Here is a 15,842-nt window from a genome sequence, read left to right as displayed (position 1 = left end):
TCTTATGTGAGCAGGAAAGGGTGTGTTCATTGTATCACAGACTAGAGGATTGTAGACCCAGGTGTGGAGAGTATTGCTTAATAAAAATGCAATTCCTAACTGCTATTTAAATACTAAGCCTTTAATTATGGTCTCAACAAAACATGACATCAAACCCCATATCGAAACAAACAAGAAATTTTTTCTACACTAAAATATTCAAATAGAATTACGTAAGTAAGAATATAACATTTTTGAAACGTGAAGTAAATTGTGAGTTTTTATATATCATAGATTATTTGGTAATACATGAATCTGCATCTTCAACTTGGGACAGACAAGGAGCATGTGATAAACCACCAAAGTGGTCAAGAGGTTAGTTCATTTTTAATCAAGAAATTGAGGTTTTAATTGAAATTAAATATTTATTGTTATTTGTGTCATCAGCAAATGGTGACATTTTTTGAATACAATCTATTTCAACAAATATATAGGAAAGAGAATAGTATCTACCATATTATAGTATATTATAGTATTGTATATTGTAGGTTTAACACGTCAATTGAAAAGTCCTCGGCCTGACACATAGATGGCGCTACTAGAATTAAATCCATATGTTTTTTAGTTAGTCCTAACCCTCAAAAGATGCGTGTATAAATCTGAAAACTGTCGGGTCACTAGTTTGTGAATTATAGAATTTTGAGTGAAGCAACATTTGTATTTTTGGATGCGCATGGAATAATTTTCATTGACTACCTTGAAAAAGGAAGGACTATCAACAGCGACTATTAAATAGCGTTATTGATCCGCTTGAAGGGCGAAATTGCCGAAAACGGCCGCATTTCAAGAAAAAGAAAGTGTTGTTTCAACAAGACAATGCACCGTGTCACAAGTTAGTGAAAAGGGTGGCAAAAATCCACCCATCCACCGTATTCTCCAGATCTGGCCTCCAGCGACTATTTCCTGTTCTCAGATCTCAAAAGAATGCTCGCTGGGAAGAAATTTTCGTCGAATGAAGAGGTGATCGAAAAGTTGGAGGGTCGCTATAATCACAGTATCACTCTTGAAGGGAATTATGTTGAATTAAAAAAAAATTGCCAAAAAAATGTGTTTTATTATGGTAGGCCGGGGACTTTTCAATTGATCTGTTATGCTAATAGACATTGTGGCGAAATGAGCAATCAAATCAGTATAAAAAATCACTAATGCGACATTTTTCTAACTATTTTGAAAGCTAGATCTTGATAGAATAAGAACTATGTGATATTCCTAATGTTTACTTAACACTTATAATAACTCCAGCAGTGTACCATAATTTTACTATACTTACTTAGCATAAGCTTTCTCCAATAAGGCACTCCAAAATTCATTTTCTTCAGCAGAATGTAAAAATATTAACTGTCCTCTATAAGTAGGTAATCTATCATCTATTACAACGTCTACCCATTTGCCATACTGCCAAAATCTGAGAAATTATGTTAGAATTATTGTATATATTATTTATAACAGGTTTGGTGGTTCTTCTGTCATTTTTAAATGTCTTGCGAATATGATAAGCCAGTAAAAATTTGAGCTAAATGAGGAACATTTGCAGCAAATATTGCTTTTCATGTTAAATTAAAAGAAAAAACGCCATCGTATATCTGTTACGTTCATTTCAATGAACAAATAGTTGGTTGGAGCCATGATATTTGAACTATGGACAAGTGTTTGGAATTTGGTTCTTTTTGCCTATCATTTGTTTTCCTAGAGTTTTTAATTAAACTACTTAACACAATTACTAATATTTAAAAAAATAGATCGAGGACTTGATCTTTTTGATGATGGCAAATATATATAGCTAACATTTTTTTTTCAGAAAAAAAAAGAGTTTTATTGCCACACTAGTTATTGTTATTATATATAATTAAATGCAAATTAATTCAAAATTATTTTAACTCAAATTATCTGAACTTTACCTAAAATGAAAAATGCCGGCGTAATTTTCTTCAAAGTCTTGATCATCTGGTACGATTTGTAGGAACAGTCTTTGATAGAGGGTTAAATTGGCAGCAGCAGCTAGCAGCCAACAGTCGCCTAATTCACCTTGTTGGACGTCGAAACGGGAATATCCCTCAACGAAGAATTGGGGGTTATCACAAATTTCCTATAAAACATATTTTTAGAATTATTTCTATTGCATAAAATATTAAACACCAAATATTTTCATGTGATTCTTAAATTAAGTAATTCTATTATAAACTAAATTTCTATTTAAGTTCCATCAATTAGTACAATCTCGATTTATAAATTAATTTATTAGGACTTTTCTATTATATCAATTCATAAGCAACATAAGCGCGTATGGCTTTCTTCTACTATTCAGTACAATTTTGAATCTGATTTCTAATTTATTCTATCATCGAAATGGTGCCGACATATTCGGTATTTATAGAATATGCTAGAAAACTAACCTGGAAGAAAAATTGTCATTTGCAATAGTGTAATTTTTTAATGTGAGCACTGTAGGATTTTTAAGGGTATGGGTTTTATTTATACATTATTTTAACAATTTTATGTTGTAATAAGACATTATAATGTCTGAGGGTCGCTATTGTAATTGTACATTGGTAAAAACAATTTTCAAATTTTTGTTCCAAGGTAGAAAAATGTAGTTAAATCTTACAAGGCGCGAACCAGCCGGCATTCCTTAAAATTACTCTCAGTACTTTCACAATCTGCCCAGAGGGCAATAAGAATTTGTTATGGTTATATTATATATACCGTGGCATGTAGAAAATCACGTCATTATTTTCTATATATGTCCAATAATCAGATCAGACGGTGTTAGACGTTTCAGTTTACGCACTTCACTCTCACTTCACATATTTAGCTGATTATCGAGTACATTGAGATGTACTGACACTCTCTCGAAGTACTTCACACAAACACGTTGAATTACACTTGTCATTGGTTCTAGAGGAATATTGTGTTGTACCACTTCATTTGAAACATATTACGGTACATATTACATACATTTGTTGTATGAAGAATATATTAAACTTGTTAACGGTTCCCCATAGTTGGATTTCATATGAGCAAATAGAATTGAGTATAGATTTATACAATAATATCTTGTTATCTAATGATAACTTGGATTTGCGCCCGATAAGCAAATACATTTGATAGAGTTTAAGTCCAAGTTGTTTCTGTTTGGCGAGTATGTGCTTCTTCCAAGTTAGGCGTCGGTCTAGATGCATACCAAGATATTTAGCATCCTCTGCTTGAGGGAGTTGACAATTATTGATATAGACCGGTTGACTTGTTCTTCTACGCAGCGTAAAAGTTATATGACTGGATTTTGATTATAACAAATTTATTAGAATTACAACATAGCTTGGCATTATGTGGATTTAACAATCCTGTAACCTTGTTGGTAAATTTTTTTAGAACATAAATTTAAAAGCTTGCTTTACAAGATTGCCGTATTTGTTCAGCTGCTGTCAACAGTGAATCTTTTTTATAAATTAAATGATAAAAATATGTTATAAATACGTTACAAAATTAAGGAGGTGGTACTAATATAGAGTAACACATACTACTGCGTATGTGTGTAAATATAAATATATTCTTATATTAGAATATCAATATTAATTTACAGTACTTATACTTACAGCGTTATTTTAAAATCATATACCGTAGTATATTAAGAGAAAAATATATTAAACCGGCTTAATCAGTTCAAAGCTACAATAGTTTAAAGATAAATAAGATATACGAGAGAAAACAGCTATGATTAAACTCCAAATAATGATCGAAATTCTAAAACTGAAATTTGCGTAGGTTGTAGGATAAATAGGATAAATAACTAATGATGACATCGGAAATTGATTAATTATTAATAGTTTATAGTAATGCAGGTGATTTTGAGGAGTATAAAACATCTCAGAAGGCACACCGTTCGTCTGGATTGTTTCTAATTCATCAGCAATGAACTGTAATTTAGCAGATATTAATTGTCACTGTAGCTATCAGGTATCAGCTTAATAGGGAGATATATTGTTTGATCGTCTGAATAGAATGTATTTTTTAATTAGTATTGGGAATTATGGACTGAAAACAGTCGAAACAGTCGATAGTCGCATAACAGTCGATAGTCAAAAAACTAACGACTGAAAATAGTAATTACTATTTTCAGTCAAATGCACGGTTCGACACTTTTTATCTATCAATTCGTGATGTCAGACGAAGATGTACGAACCCTCTCCTGTAGAAATTGTGAGAGAGGAAAGGACGGAGATAATTGATGGAGCAGTTAATTTTATATGTGTTAATATTTTCCAATGGTAGTATAAAAGGGACGGAGATGTACATATTGCTTCACGTCCTAACTTTAAAATAGAAAAAAAGTAGTTACTGAATACTACTAAGTGGCAATTAATAATTTCATTTAAAACGAAGTAGAATTACTTTTATATTTGAATGTTCTGTGGATCTGTAAAAAGGAATGGAATTTTTCTATCTAAATTCTATCTAACTAATTTCTTTCTAAATGGAATAATACCCTACAAATGTTTTATCATATTTTAATACATTAATTGCTATTTTTAAATAATATACTATAATAAATATAGATCATAAAATAGAACTAAACAAAACCTAAAAACTAAAGATGTACAATAACCATAAATACTAAATAAAAATTAAACATATACCTAATTATAGAAAAAAAAAACTAATTCATGACATAATTAAAAATGATCGCACAATAACTACTAGAGTTTTTTAAAATAAAGTAAATGCTTTATTTATTATCGAACGGAAATATTTTTTAACAAAAATCGAGAGAGTAATCGAAATATTACCTATTACTGCCATAAAAGCAGTCAAAAGTATTTTACTATTTATCATTCACAATTTTAATCTTTTTACCCTATTTTACCCTACAATCTTGAAAAATATCGTCCCAAAATGCTGCTCTGTTAATATACAATATATTGTTACTTACAAGCAAACTACCAAAAAAATCATACTATATATGAACTACTATATATATCATACTGAACTATATATATTATATATAAATCTATGTAAGCATACAATGGATACATTTTCGTCAAGGTCGAGGCTAGAACGACGGAGCCAGAACGTTCTGTCGTTCAATGTCAGTCATCAGTCGAATGAAACTAGTAGAACCAAAAATAGTAACTAAAAGTACACGACTAAAACAGTTGATAGTAAAATAGCGACATAAAACAGTCACTGGTAAAAAGTAGTAAAATCAATCGAACCAAAAATAGCGACTGAAACAGGCGATAGTAAAAAGTAGTCAATTACTAAACAGTTGATAGTTCCCAACACTATTTTTAATAATTTCATCATACGCGGGTTGCATATATATTTTGAGTATAATAATGAAGACAGTAATTTATTACAAAAATGGCTTTATCGTTTTTTGTATATTTTAAAGCAAATGTTGGATGTTGACAAGGATGATCTAATCTTAATGTATATTAGTGAGTTTGGTGTATTTGATATTTGTGCTGATAAATATAAACTGATAATTATAAACTGATAAACAGTATTCTAAAGAGATCTAGACCGCAAATTTATATCTAGAAAAATTATCACTTTATTTTGAAAATTTAAATATTACGGTACATTTACAATATAAGGAAAAGACAGCATAGCGAAATGATATAGCTTTACGAAACTGGATAGCATCAAGAGAATCAAAATTTGTCTAGTTCCATCTCTGATTCATCTCGTGCTTCCCTATGGCACGGACATTTGGACGATTTCCAAAACCGATCTCGCTATGCTGCCGTAGTTTACTAATGACTGTTGAATGAATGAACTTCGAATTCCAAAGGGACCAGACGTTAAAAATATCCTTCGATTAATTGGTAAATCCAAAAACCAGTTCCAAGGAAAACACAGATGAAGCAAGTCAAAAAATGTATGAAAAAATGATTCATCCACCTGAGTGTTTATTAGAAAGAAGCTATTGGGGCTCGCGAGTATAAATTTAGAATTCAATTAAATTTATGTACTAACAAGTTTAGACGAATTTTCGAGGATTTCGCACTCTTTACGCATGCTTGAATATTTCCAAATTCTGATCTGTATTCTAAGTGACGTGTGAAATTTCAATACCACTTTTGTAGAACGAATTATCTTCTGCTTCAAAATAAGCCTTAGTTTCAACGATAACCTTTTCATTTTAGTGAAATTTCTTACTGGTGAGCATTTTTTGAGGTTTGCGAACAACCAGTAGTCTAGGGGCTGAGAGCCAAATCTGGGGAATACGGTCGATGTGGGGTCAATTCAAAGTTTAATTCATGTAGTTTTGCTATTGTTTTGATTGACTTTTTGTTTGATGTTCTGTTTTTTTTCTTTGCCATATGCAGTCGTTTCTTTGCAATTTCGGCTTTCAATAACTCTATATACGCTCCAATAACTCTATATAACATTCACTGTTGATGGTATTTTCCTTCTCAAGATAGTCGATGAATGTTAAACCACGCACATCCCAAAATACCGAGGCCATAACTTTTCCAGACGTATTATTATTAATTTAATCATCTTAATTAAATTAGAATTAAATTTTAGTTTATGAAAAATTAAAACTTTGGTATAGCACAAAGTACACACCTTTTTTATTCTTAGTGAATTAAATAAATCACAGTTTAATGTATATTTAATTGAAGAAGTGCACTCAAACATTTATTGATGTTTCGATAAACCCTCTTGAAAGTGAATATGTAAAAAACATGTAAGAGTTGACTATTACTTCATCATTAACAGCTTATTTACGAGCAAAACTAAAAGTTCTGGAAGTGTTTTATAGGCATTGTTTAAAGCTCATTTTTCTCTGCCTTCATCGGACCAAAGTAATGAATATTATCGCCTAGATAAAGTGTCTTTTTGTGCGAATGTGCTATTTCAGTCAAACCAATTACCAAATGCTCTTATATTAGTGGCATCTCATAGAGGACACAAGAATGGATACTTTCCAAGATATATTTGAGAGTATGGTTATCTCTTGCAGGGATACGCGAATTGACCACTACTCTTTTATTGTGAGGTACATATATTAGTACATAAGCCGCAATAGGCATGATGATTAATGTTGAAAAACCATTTTATGACTGTTCTAGTGATGAGCTGAGGATTCCTTAATGTAATTAGTTGTCGGTAAAAAGGCTAAACAAGTTGTAGCCTTGTTCTTTATTTCCGTTGCTAACTAATATGGATAACTTTATTTAAAATAATGTGATGGGTTTAGTAGTACAAGTGTTCATGGAGTCAATATATGTTCCTACAAGATTTGAATGCCAACCACAAGGAAAAAAATGGGCTTCTAACTTAACTCACTCAATATTCACTGCTGTGTACTACACTACTGAACAACCATATATTCTTAAAATACAAAGACAAATATTAATTAAATTCAAGCTTTCAACAAGTGTCCATAAAGTCCCATCATGATTAGATTCCAAAAAAGTTTGATGAGCTATACCTAACCAGATTAATGGTAACTAACACATACATCCTAGTATATGTGTCTTCATAAACCCTAATTAAATTTTTTTCGTTTATCTTTTCTTCCCATTGGTAACATAACACAAAAACAATTTTTAACTGTGAAATATAAGAAAAATCATCCAAATAAAATCGACACGCGTTAAAAAGTTCAAACGATGGTTTACGGAAATGATGGTTATGGAAACGTTAAGTGACGTCAATATTTCGTAATGCTTCTGATTTGGTGTTTGCCTTAACATGGCCAATTTTTTAATTTTCTGATTTTATTAAAATCTTAGTAATCAAACTTTTCAGTTAAAATAAATCTTTTGTTATATTTTATTTTAGAATAGGTTTATCATATACCAGCGACCCGCCCCGGCTTCGCACGGGTGCAATGCTCATACTAAATTAAATACACTACAGAAAAAATATGAACGTTGTATATAAAAACATAGCGGCCCGCTCAGACTTTGCACGGGCATAAAATATATATGCCTATGTCAATCAATGAAAACATGATTAAAATCGATCCAGTATTTTTGGTTCATTCATTACTGCCCTTGGCCTGCACGCATTAAATTTGGAGTAAAACAATTCCTCTTCCCCTATACTTACTATGAAGATTTCCTGCTATCTTTGGAATATCTAAATTAATACAATTTTTATTACATTACACATTTTTAAACGCAAATTTTAAATTTGTAATATCTCCGAAAATATTTGTTTAATTTACATGCTGTAAGGAACCATATTGATCTATATTAATTGCACACTGTATTTAAGGTACTTAATTCGATAAGGATTAATGCCGTATTGCTTAAAATAGCTTCGTAAATAAGCCATTTTCTCACGTAAAAAGTAAACAATAAAAATGGTTAATGTGGGTTATCCCTAAAAGATAAACATATACCATCGCGGACTTTTTTGTAGACCTTTTTATGGTGTACAATACTGTAGTACATTAATTTGATCTAACTCGTAGGGTTAGGCAGCGTTTTTGCTAATTGCTAAATAAGCCTAAAAATAGATTAATTTACGACATCACGTTAGAAACCTCTAAAATTAGCAATGTTGCCTTAGTATATTATGCATGTATTATACATATAAACCTTCCTCTTGAATCACTCTATCTATTGAAAAAAACCGCATCAAAATCCGTTGCGTAGTTTTAAAGATTTAAGCGCACATAGGGATATAGGGACAGAAAAGGCGACTTTGTTTTATACTATGTAGTGATTATATATAGAATATTTTTGCTGGCCAATCGATATCAACATAACCAAGGTCGGCGCTCAAATTCAGCGAGATATATGTAACACAATCATTGAAAATTTGATTGATAATCCAAATCTATATCAGTACGCAAATGTCATACCAAATAAAATGAGCCTCTTAAATAAAAATTAACATCTCATACATTGAATATTTCATTCCATTTCATTCAACATCAATCCCATCTTATTGAAAAACCTTAGAATCTAAATAAATAACTCAATTTACGTAAAACAGAATAAGGCATTACGAATGGGTCTATCAAGTTAATTTATGAAAAAACGCCACAAAATGAAGACAAGATAGATTATGCCGATTAGATTATGTTGATTAAATGGTGAAATAAAAAGGAGAATGAATCACAATAATCATTTTGTAGCTTAGTCAAACTAGTGATTCAATTATCTCTGGGAAAATATATAATTAATCAGTATTCAAATCATATACGTCCTTATAGGCATCTAGCAAATAAGGTAATTTCTGCTTTTAGCAATATCATTAATTTTATCAGAAATATATTAATTTAAATAGAACTAATGACTGACTAATAATTTAAAATAAATTAAATGAATTTGAATTGCTCCTGGTTGCTTATATTCACAGTATTTATTTTAAAGGATTAAAGGATTGAATAGTACTTAAGTATGCCACTTAGTCGAAGCGTAAAAGAAAAAAATGTGAATGCGTTGAAAATGTCAGATCTTGTACTGAGTATATAGCGTTTGTCGAAAGTCACTTTATACTTTATTTAGAAAAAAAAAGACGGCTAAATGTCATCAAATACTGCATGAAGTTTATGGCAACGATGCTCCATCGATTTCTATATGTGATTATTGGGTTGGACGTTTTAAAAGTGGTGATGTTGAGACTGAAGGCGAGGATTTGAAGGCATTACTCGACGAAGCCATCAATGGGGATCGCTATCGACTACATATAACAATGTCGTTCTTCAACATGGCCTTCAGACAGAAATAAAAAACCAGATACAATAGATTTCTGTATTACAAAAAATAATGATCCAAAAAAAGTGTCAGGCAGAATCATGTTTCGACCTGTCTTCTGATCATTCACCAATAATAGTAACAATTTCTTCAAAAATTACCATCAAAGATAAACCCCCTTCTCTGTGCAATAATAGAACTAACTGGCCCTCATTTAGAGAAAACTTAGACCAAAATATCTCCCTAAACTTACCGTTACAAACTGAAATGGATATAGAAATAGCAACAATAAATCTTACAAAAAATATACAGGAGGCAGCATATTCCGCGACTCCCAACAGTGAAACACTTCCAAGAAAAAATACACATATATCATGTACAATACAGAAAAAGATAGCAGGAAAAAGAAAGTTACGACGAAATTGGCAACAGCAAAGGACTGAAGAGAATAAAAGAAAATTTAATAGGGCCATAAAAGAGCTGAGAGATCTAATCCAAATTGAACAAAACCAAGGCATTCAAGAATACCTAGAAAACTTGACATCAACTGAGGCTACAGACTATTCGTTGTGGAAAGCAACAAAAAAGCTTAGGAGATCCCAGCAGCATAACCCACCTATTAAAACAAACGAAAATAATTGGGCGAGAAGCAATAAAGAGAAGGCCGACATTTTCTCAAAACACTTAAAAAATGTTTTTAAACCTTTCCAGTCTCAGCTACATAAAGATGACGAAAATAAAATTACTAGCTTTCTAGATTCGCCATTTCAAATGGATTTACCGCACGAGAAATTAACGGTCAAAAAAGTCAAACATACAATAATGAGAGAGATTAATATTAAAAAAGCTCCTGGTTATGACTTAATTACTGGCAAAATTTTAAAAGAACTATCAGAAAATGCTATAAAACTATTAACATATATATTTAATGCTATGCTACGAATTAATTACTTCCCTAGTATCTGGAAAGTAGCTAAAATATTAATGATACTTAAACCAGGAAAAATACCAGAAGATGTGACCTCCTACCGACCTATAAGTTTATTACCAATAATCCCGAAAGTTTTCGAGAAATTATACATAAAAAAACTAAACTATATAATAGAAAAAAGAAAAATTATTCCAGAACATCAGTTTGGCTTTCGCAATAAGCATGGGACTATAGAACAAGTGCATAGACTTGTAAACCAAATAAACGCTGACCTAAATGCCAAAAGATATTGTTCGGCTGCTTTCCTAGACATATCTCAGGCTTTTGACAAAGTATGGCATACGGGCTTGCAGGTTAAACTAAAGAAACTTTTCCCTCATCCGGACTATCAGCTACTAAAATCGTATCTCACTGACAGACATTTTATTGTAAATCAAGGCGATGAACATACCGAATTAAATCCCATATATTCAGGAGTTCCGCAAGGTAGTGTACTGGGTCCAGTACTGTATCTTCTGTATACGGCTGATCTGCCCACCACAAAAATAACTACTGTGGCAACATATGCAGACGATATAGCAATCTTAGCATCCCATGAAGATCCAGTCATAGCATCAATAAACCTACAAACCCACCTGGAGCAAATACAATTATGGTTGAAGACATGGCGCATTAAAGCCAATGAATCAAAATCCACGCATATAACGTTTACCCTGCGTAGAAGAACATGCCCACCAGTAAATATCAATCATCGTCAACTCCCCCAAGCAGAGCATGTTAAATATCTTGGTATGCATTTAGATCGACGCCTAACCTGGAAGAAGCACATACTCTCTAAACGGAAACAACTAGGACTAAAATTATATCAAATGTATTGGCTCATTGGGCGCAAATCCAAGTTATCATTAGATAACAAGGTATTGCTGTATGAGTCTATACTCAAGCCCATTTGGACATATGGAATTCAACTATGGGGTACCGCTAGCAAATCTAATATATCCATCATTCAACGGTTCCAAAATAAGGTGTTGCGTGCCATTGTTGATGCTCCGTACTATATTTCAAATAAAGTGATACAACGCGATATTCCTCTAGAACCTATAACGAGTGTAATCCAACGTGTCTGTGTGAAGTACTTCGAAAGAGTGTCAGTGCATCCCAATGTACTCGCTAACCAGCTAAATATGCGACGTGATAGTGAAGTGCGTAGACTAAAACGTTTAACACCACCTGATCTGATTACTGGACATATGTAGAGTTTAGAATAAGCATTAGAATAAGACTAATTAATTAAGATAATATTTTATACAGAAGATTGCTTAATGAAGTGATTTTCTACATGCCATGTATATATAATATAAACAGAAGAAATACTTTTTGCCAATAGGGCAGATTGTGGACTCACGAAGAGTAATAAAAAAAAATTCTTCAACATGACAACGCTTGACCACATGTTGCAAAACCGATGAAAATATACTTGGAAACACTAAAATGAGTTAAAAAGTGCTAGACTACCCGCCGTATTCTGCAGACCTTGCTCCTTCTGATTAATACTAGTTTCTAGTTCCGATATATGAATTGCGACCTGTCTGAGCAGCGCTTCACTTGTTATGAAGTTACCAAAAAATGTATCGATTCGTAGAAAGCCTTAAAAGATCGTTCTTTCGAGATGGAATCCGAAAATTGCCTAAAAGATGAAAAAAAAAGCAGTGTCTATACTATATATATATATATATATATATATATATATATATATATATATATATATAGTGTATATATATATATATACACTGTACCGTTTTTTTCACAATATAGCTTTAAATTAAGAAAACCCTTTTAATGTATAGGCTTAAGGCCTTATAATTTGATTATTTCATTTTGAATTTTATCTCCAAGATAAGGTGACATGCTTTTTTGAGATGCTATTAATATGCTTAATTCGAAAGGTATAGGTATCATTAGAATGTCTTCACCGGTCTGACCAGTCAGTATTGGTATTGATAAATAATCTTTGATTTTATGTAAATTTGTTGTAATAAGGTCCTTGCTCATATGGCTCCTGCTTCTTGTAAGCTCTCGTTTTTATTAGAATATAAAAAATCAGTTTTTAACTCGGTTGATTCAACAGTCATTAATTATTTGTCTTAAAATAAAAAATAAAATCTTCTATATATATATAAACTAATAAAACTAATACTAACTAATAAAACTTCTTTTATAAGGAGACTCGTAGTTCCGCATATAACTCATCATCATGATAAAGTCTAAATATAAAAATTGAGGCATCAAAATACACATTCTAAAATAGTATCTCAATTCGTAAAATGCGAAACAATGTAATTAAGCATGTTTGACATTAAACGAAAATATATCGACTATTAATGAGAGTGACTGATATGAATAACAAATCGATTGATTTTAATTTTATTGTAGGTTATTATTGTTTATTATTATAGTGTTAATATATGTGCAAATTTTTTCTTCAAGCTTAGTTTTCTAAATAAATCAATATATTAAAACGCTAAGACAAAACTTCGCTCCCTTTTTTAAGGATGTTGCGTACGTGAGGAAGTGTGGAAGTGCTACAAATATATAAAATTGAATAAAATAATAAGCATACACAGACAGGTAACATCCTGAAATAGGTTAACAGAATTCGAAAATAAGAAGAATCATCTGCCTTGTCTGTATTTTGTACAGGTTTCCAAGAATTCCCTAAGCATTTTCTTAAATTCTTCTTAGGTTTCCTACGCAAATATATCACTAAGCAAATGTTGAAGGCAAGAAATATATTTATGTGATTTTGTACATTAAGAGAGGACGTACGAATTTTTTTTTGTCAAAAATGTTGATATGTTATTTTTTTTGTATTTTAGATGGAAAATATGGACTAAAAGATGGACATTTCTTAGGTTACGTGAATAAAATAATGGTGAAAAATTCAAGAACTTAATCATATAATTTGAATTGATGGAAGAACGAGGAAGAAAATAAATAATTTGATAATTATTTTATATTGATGGTTTAAGGTGTTTATCAATTAATGCAACAACATATAGATTTATTCAATCATGGAGATTTATTTATCAATCAATTATAAAGCCAATTTTAACCAAATTAAGCCAATTTTGCCAATTAAAGCAAATATGGGGTTGCACTAAATAATCAAACCAACTAGTAATATAATGCTGCCAAAACAAAGTTCTACGATAAATTACGAATGCTTATCGCTACGTAACTAACGAAGAAATACACAACGCCCTCAAAATCAAATGGATTTACGAAGTTATTCAAGATTTCGTCTTAAAATATGAAATAACATTACTGAATCACATTAATACAAACAATACAGCTACTGGACAACTGCAGGAAATCAGATTGAAGCGAAGCAAACCACATGAACTTGTATAGTGTTTAAGTGTTTAATCTTTAGCTTTAGCATTTTAACTTTATGCTACACTTGTCCTGCTTCTATATAGATGTAAGTACAACACAACAATAGTAATAAATGAAGTTAAAAATTAAATTGTACTAAGCACAATCGAATCTGAGCAAAGAACCATTTGTCAATGCGATATATTTTAGTGGAACAAATAGTGGGTACAATATAAAAGAAATGATGAAGAATATTTGTCATACGACGAATATATTACCTAGTATAATGTTATTAATTAAATTGGACTTACATGAGGTCTTTTCCATTCGTAGTTTCTGTCAGGGCGATGGCTGAAGAATAAGGACGAATCCGTGGCAGGAAATTCGGGATCCTCGAAGAGGCTCCCGCTTTGTACATGTTCATCTCTTAATTTGTAGAAATCTTGAGGTTCACCCCTAGTTCGGTAGCCTGATCCTTTTTCCCCATACTGAAAATTATCAATTATTTAGTCCATTTTATAACTAATATTTACTAATAATAAGATAAAATGAGATAAAATCAATGATCTTAAAATGTTTTACTCAAACTGAAAGGGAGTTTTAATTTAATTTCACTATAAAAATTTTAAATGATTTGTTACCTCCCCAGTATTGGTTAGTCGTTATTATTATTTATATTCATTATTGACTCATTAAACATTTGGATCACACTTATGATAAAGCAGCATCGTCATATTCCAAATTGTCGGTTTTGGTTCCTACACTTTTAAAGCAGTAATTTTGATTTAAATGATAAAGTACGCCTTGGAAAACCAAAAATGTTTAAAAACCATGTATGAATCGAGTGCTAAAATAAGAATTCACTGCAAATATTATTTGGAACTGTTTTGATATCTTGTTTGCCTAACTAAAGATTTTTAGTGGCGTATTGTGATTGAGGCTGCAAAGTGTATCAACTACTATAACTGCATAATTCCAAACAGTAGTTCGGCAGTCACTCACATCGACATCGAAGTGGAATGAATATTCATGGCCATAAAACCTTGATGTCAAAACAACTTTTTTGATACGGTATTGTTGTTATTAGAAACAAGAGAAAAATTCGTAGAAAATGATCAATATATATTGTACCATTTTTTCTCAAATAACTTTTTGAAGTTTAAAAATGATTGATGAGAATACATACTATGTTTAAAACCATTATTTAAGATAAGTAGCAGCTAAAATATTTCATTTGGAAATAATCAATATGGGATATTAAGTGCATGCGATGACATATTTTCAAGAAGGAGTTTCGCGCTTATCGCCTCCAAATCGATAAAGTCCCTATCCCTTGGCTCCAGAAAGTCTCATACCTCGGTCTCCAGTTCGACCGCAGATTTCAATGGTCTGCCCAAATCCAGCACGCCATTTGCAAAGGAAATGGCGTGTACAGCCTATTATTTCCTCTACTCTACAGAAAAAGCAAACTCCCAATCCCACAGAAAGCGACTCTATATAAAATGCTAGTCCGTCTAATCTGCCTCAATGGAGCACACGTGTGGTACAGGCATGTCTCGGAGAGACAACTTGAACTGCTCCAAGTGTTCCAATCCAAAAAAGTCCGTGCGTTACTCAGAGCCCCATGGTTTATGAGGAACGTCAACACACACCTCGAATCAGGCATCCCGTTTGTGAAAAATTTCATAAACATGCTCAGTGTGAGGTTCTCCATAGGAATCTTAGCACACGATAACACCTTAATAAAATCCGTACCTGTCCACAGCGCTACCGTACTTCCTTTACCTAACCTAATATCCTGTCAATTCTCCCGTCGACCACATGTATCATTCAAT

The 15,842-nt window shown here is 31.7% G+C and overlaps 1 protein-coding gene across 5 annotated transcripts in view; it reads right to left on the bottom strand.

Moving 5' to 3' along the window:
* The window catches only part of LOC143197881 (calpain-B), an 88,396-nt gene that overhangs the window by 4,936 nt on the left and 67,618 nt on the right, over positions 1-15,842 (bottom strand). For all 5 annotated transcript variants that reach the window (XM_076406661.1, XM_076406659.1, XM_076406660.1 and 2 more), the window contains 3 exons: positions 14,319-14,495; positions 1,938-2,125; positions 1,310-1,444 (listed from right to left, as the gene is read on the bottom strand). In XM_076406661.1, coding sequence (XP_076262776.1) covers positions 1,310-1,444; positions 1,938-2,125; positions 14,319-14,495 — 500 coding nt within the window. The remainder of the gene's footprint in view (positions 1-1,309; positions 1,445-1,937; positions 2,126-14,318; positions 14,496-15,842) is intronic.

This window comes from Rhynchophorus ferrugineus, unplaced genomic scaffold, assembly GCF_030347505.1.
Source record: "Rhynchophorus ferrugineus isolate W39M unplaced genomic scaffold, kcgeb_rfMv2 rfM6, whole genome shotgun sequence".
Classification (NCBI taxonomy): domain Eukaryota; kingdom Metazoa; phylum Arthropoda; class Insecta; order Coleoptera; family Curculionidae; genus Rhynchophorus; species Rhynchophorus ferrugineus.
The sequence above is the reverse complement of the archived record's forward strand: the minus strand, read 5'-3'. Positions and strand labels throughout refer to the sequence as shown.